At 66.5% G+C, this 5,087-nt stretch overlaps 1 protein-coding gene across 1 annotated transcript; it reads left to right on the forward strand.

Moving 5' to 3' along the window:
• Positions 1 to 3,128, forward strand: PPM1N (protein phosphatase, Mg2+/Mn2+ dependent 1N (putative)). The gene is given in 6 exon segments (XM_050928244.1): positions 1 to 379; positions 382 to 563; positions 565 to 911; positions 1,488 to 1,604; positions 2,222 to 2,272; positions 3,065 to 3,128. Coding segments are annotated over 6 exon segments (1,140 nt in total).
• The last annotated feature ends 1,959 nt before the right edge of the window (positions 3,129 to 5,087 follow it).

A 5,087-nucleotide genomic window follows, 5' to 3' on the forward strand; every position in this document is an offset into this window, starting at 1 on the left:
ATGGCGACCTTTGTGCGGCTGCTGGTGTCGCAGGCGGAGCAGATGGTTTCACGTCTCTTCAAGGTGGAGCGTGGCAAGGGGCCTGGCTCCTTCCTGGAGGCACCACGGATGGAGAAGCTGCTGGAGCGGGGTGCGGGAAGTGGGCTGTGCTATGGGCTGGGCGCCATGCAGGGCTGGCCGGCACACATGGAGGAAGCTCACAGGGCTCAGCCCCAGCTGCCAGGTGCTGTGGCCACCTGGGCCTTCTTTGCCGTGTACGATGGGCACGCGGGCAGCACGGTGGCACAGTTCTGCGCCCACCACCTGCTGGGGGAGGTGGTGGTGGGCGAGGCCTGCACAGGGGAGGCAAAGTCACCTGGGCTGGTGAAGGAGACAGTGCGGGGGGCTTCCTGCGCATTGACAGCCGCATGCAGGCGCTGGCCCATGCCGAGGGGTGGGAGCACGCTGGCTCCACCGCCGTGGCCGTGCTGGTCTCACCGCGCCACCTCTACTTCATCAACCTGGGCGACTCGTGGGCGCTGCTGTGCCAGGCCAGACGCCTCACCTTCTACACGGAGGATCCTCAAGCCCAGACGGCCGCGGGAGTGGGAGCGCATCGAGAACGCCAGCGGCACCGTCCTGCTGCAGTGTGTCAACGGCTCCTTGGTCGTCTCCCGCGCCCTGGCTGACTTTTACTACAAGGTCGTGGCCTGGCGGGGCCAGACGGAGCAGCTGGTGTCGCCCGAGCCCGAGGTGTACGAGCTGGCGCGCTGCCCTGGTGAGGATGAGTTCCTGGTGCTGGCCTGCGACGGCGTCTGGGACGCCTTCGACACCGAGGGGCTCTGCACCTTCGTCCGCTCCTGCCTGCTGCTCGGCGGGGACCCGCAGGCCGTGTGCGAGGAGGTCCTGGACGCTGGGATCTACAAGATGAGGCAGGGATGGGGGGCAGGGCCACTGGGCTCTAGCGGTCACTGGCTTCCAGCCAGCAGCAGAGTGAGGTGGGGCAGGGAATGGGACCTTTCTCCTCTCAGGGGCACTGGTTCCCTTTTGCCCCCAGGGCAGGGACTGGCTGGCTCAGGGGGAAGGGAGTGGGACATGAGACCTTTCCCCTTTAGGGGGCGCCGGTTCCCATCTGCCCCCAGGGCAGGGACTGGCTGGCTCAGGGGGAAGGGAGTGGGACATGGGGCCTTTCCCCTCCAGCAGCCAGTGGTTCTGTTATCTCTGCCTGGCCAGAGGTTTGGAGCAGGGGTGGGGGGAGATGAGGGACCCCCCCCCAACACTGTCTAGTTGGATGGATTTCTTGCGGTGGGCTGGGGAAGTGCAGATCAGGCTGCTCTCCTTATCTGGCTGTTGTATGGGCCCGTGGGCTCCACACTGGGCCGTATCCAGGCATAATGCCCCCATGGGCTCCCACCATTCCAGTGACTCATCAGAGCCCCCTACAGCCACCTGTCCCCACCCTCAGTCCCCCCCCCCCGACCCAGTTGATTCTCTTCTGCCCAGGGAAGCCGCGACAACATGACCTGCATGGTGGTGTGTTTCCGGGGGGCCCCTGGCACCTCCCAGGCTGCCCTGCAGAAGGAGAGGGAGCTGGACGCACACCTGGAGAGTCGGGTGGCAGGTGGGTGAGGTCAAGCTCTGGGCAGCACCAGGCCTTTGGCTATGGGGCAGCTAGACCATGGGACCCAGATCGGGAGGCGCCCATGCCTGCCTGTGGCAGCTACTGCCCCTCAGGCCATGGGAGGCCAAGGGCAACAGGGAGGGAAATGGGGGAGGGCAGGGGCAGCAGGGGGAAGGCAGGGAGAGGGCAGAGGCAGATGGGTGAGAACGGGATGGGGGCAGGGGCAGCGGGGAGGGGATAACCAGGTACGGTGGAGGGCAGAGCGGGGCTTTGAGTGCCTGGGCAGAGCCAGTCACGCGCCAGCCCCTCTCCCCACAGAGCTGTATGGGGAGCTGCAGGAGCAGGGGGCTGCCAGCCTCGTGGCCACCTTCCGGTGCCTGGCGTCCGAGGTGAACCCCAGCCTGCCCCCCGGCGGGGGTCTGGCCAGCAAGTGAGTACAGACCCCCCACAGCGAGCGCACCCCACTACATGGCAGCCCCAGCACACGGGCCTGAGGGCCTGCCCTATGACTCCATGGGACAAGAGGGGGTGAGAACCCCCTGGCCCTCAGGGGACCCCAGGGGTGGGGTAGCGAGGGGGCCAGGCACTGCCTCTGGGCTGACCCCTGCTGTCCCCTTGCAGAAGGGCCGTGATCATGGAGGCCTGCGACGGAGCTATGAGGCCCAGATGTCGGTAAGGACTGACCAACCCATGGCCCCCAGCCCCTGCTCCTTCCACCCACAGCTTCCAGCCCCCACCCCTTCTGCCCCCCAGCCCCTGCTCCCTAAACCCCCAGCTTCCAGGCCCCACCACCTCCACCCCAGCCCCGTCCATCCCGGGTCCCCAACCCCCGCTCCCTGTGCCCCATGACCCCCACTCCCACCGCCCTGCAGCCTCTGCCCCCTCCACCCCGTGGCCCCCACCCCAGCCCCCGCTCCCGCCACCCCATGTCCCCCTGCTCCCTCCACCCCACGGCTCCCACAACAGCCCCCTCTGCCCCATGGCCCCCAGCCCCTGCTCCCTCCACCCCGTGTTCCCCAGCCGGGACCGGGGACCTCCCGCAGGCAAGCCGCCAAAGGCAGCCTGCCTGCCCTGCTTGGGGCGGCAAAGTACTTAGAGCCGCCCCTGTCCCCAGCCCTCCCTCCTCCGCCCCATGGTTCCCAGCCCCTCCCTCCTCTGCCCCATGGCCCTCAACTCCTGCTCCCTCCGCCCTTGGCCCCGAGCCCAGCTCCCTGCCCTCTCCACCCCAGGGGTCACATCCCCCAGCCCAGCCCCCTTCCCCTCACCCCATGATCCCCTTCTCTCTCCACCACACGACCTCCAACCCAGCCATTCCCCTCCCCACCCCAGCTACTCTGTCCCCCATCCTATTCCCCCACCCTTGCACTCCCAGCATCCCCTGTAAACCCCGGCCTGTAGCCTCTGCCCCCCGCCCCTCGGGTCTGGGCCCATGTGACATCCCTGTTGCTGTCTGCTCCATTGCAGGGACCCTGTGAGATCGGCGCCCCCGGCTGAGCAGACCTTTAGGGCAGAGGTGCCCATGAGATGAGGATACTGGACCACCCCTTTCCCTGACAACATGCTGCCCCCCCCGATGGCTCTGCCGGGACCCCCGACATTCCCCACCCCAACGGCTCTGCTGGGCTCCCCGACATTCCCCACCCCCAACAGCTCTGCTGGGCTACCTGACATTTCCCACCCCCGATGGCTCTGCCGGGACCCCCGACATTCCCCACCCCAACGGCTCTGCTGGGCTCCTCAACATTCCCCACCCCCGAGGGCTCTGCCGGGACCCCCGACATTCCCCACCCCAAAGGCTCTGCTGGGCTCCCCGACATTCCCCACCCCCGATGGCTCTGCTGGGAACCCCGACATTTCCCACCCCAACGGCTCTGCTGGGCTCCCCGACATTCCCCACCCCCAACGGCTCTGCTGGGCTCCCTGACATTTCCCACCCCCGATGGCTCTGCCGGGACCCCCGACATTCCCCACCCCAACGGCTCTGCTGGGCTCCCCGACATTCCCCACCCCCGAGGGCTCTGCCAGGCCCCCCGACATTCCCCACCCCTGACAGCTCTGCCGGGCCGGGGGCTCCCTGCCTGGCCCTGTGCTGGCGCCAGAGGAAACACCACAGCACAAGGGGATGGATGCTGCCAGGGCCTGCGCATGGCCCCCCGTTGCTGCACTGGAGTGCATGGTGCAGGGAGGGGCGCTGGAGGTTAGGGGGCAGCCCGGGGCTCAAAGACAGGGGCAGGGCTGAGAGCAAAGGACTCCCCCACCCCAGCAAAGATCGATGCCCGTTGCCAGGCACTTGGATCCTGCCTCAGCCTCCCCTCAGGGCAGCTGGAGACCTCCCCGTCTGGTGCCCCCCAAGGGGCCGCCCCGTTACTGTTTGCAGTGACCCCAGCGTCCCCCCGTCCCGAATCCCCCCAAAGCAGCTCCCAGCCATGCCCAGCCCTCGCCCGGTCACCGTGTAACGGGGCTGGACAAACGCTCTGAGCCCAAGCCCAGCCCGGCCCTGGTGTGCAGGAAAAGCCCACCAGCAAGTCCTGGCCCCCCGGCCCGAGGACGAAGCGTGAACCAGCACAGGTAAAACGCGCGTCTGTTCAGCAGGTTTCTCACCCCTGCCAGTTTCTCCGCCCTACTCAGCTCCCCAAGACCTCAGCCCCCCCTTAGCTGAGAGCCCCCAAAGTTCTGTGGTTTCAGGGGCTCTGGTCCCTTGCATCCCCCCCACGATAGACAGCTCCACCGGCTTTGTCCACCCCACCCCCCGCCTGGTACCCCAGAGTGGATTGTCTCTGTTTGGAGAGCCGAGGAGGGGTCCACTTCCTAGCCGTGGCCTTCCTATCCCCCTCCTGAATCATAAGGAGACGGGGGCTTCCCTTGATCCCACACTGCTCAGTCTCACTGGGGACAGGTAGGCGGCTGTGCCCAAGCCTCCTGCCTGGTCCTCCCTGGGCTTGGTCACAGCCGTCTAAGTAGAGTGTGGGTGAACGTCCATAACTGCCCGAGCGGCGGGAATGCAGCCCTGTGACAGGGATATTCCTCACCAGCCACCACTGGCTTTTGGAACAGCCCTTACTTGCCGCTCAGCATACCCCAGCACGCAGCCAGGATGGCCCCAGCTTTATGGCCCAGTGACACCGCATGCGGCCAGGATCGCCCCGAGCTTTATAGCCCAGTAACGCTGCACGCAGCCAGGATCGCCCCCAGCTTTATAGACCAGTAACACCGCAGGGAGCCAGGATCACCCCCCGTTTTATAGCCCAATAACGCCGCATGCAGCCAGGATCTCCCCCAGCTTTATAGCCCAGTAACACTGCATGCAGCCAGGATCGCCCCCAGCTTTATAGCCCAGTAATGCCGCATGCAGCCAGGATCATCCCCAGCTTTACCACCCAGTAATGCTGTATGCAGCCAGGATCTCCCCCAGCTTTATAGCCCAGTAACGCCACATGCAGCCAGGATCGCTCCCGCTTTATAGCCCAGTAACGCCACATGCAGCCAG

This window comes from Gopherus flavomarginatus, chromosome 18 (assembly GCF_025201925.1).
Source record: "Gopherus flavomarginatus isolate rGopFla2 chromosome 18, rGopFla2.mat.asm, whole genome shotgun sequence".
Lineage (NCBI taxonomy): Eukaryota > Metazoa > Chordata > Testudines > Testudinidae > Gopherus > Gopherus flavomarginatus.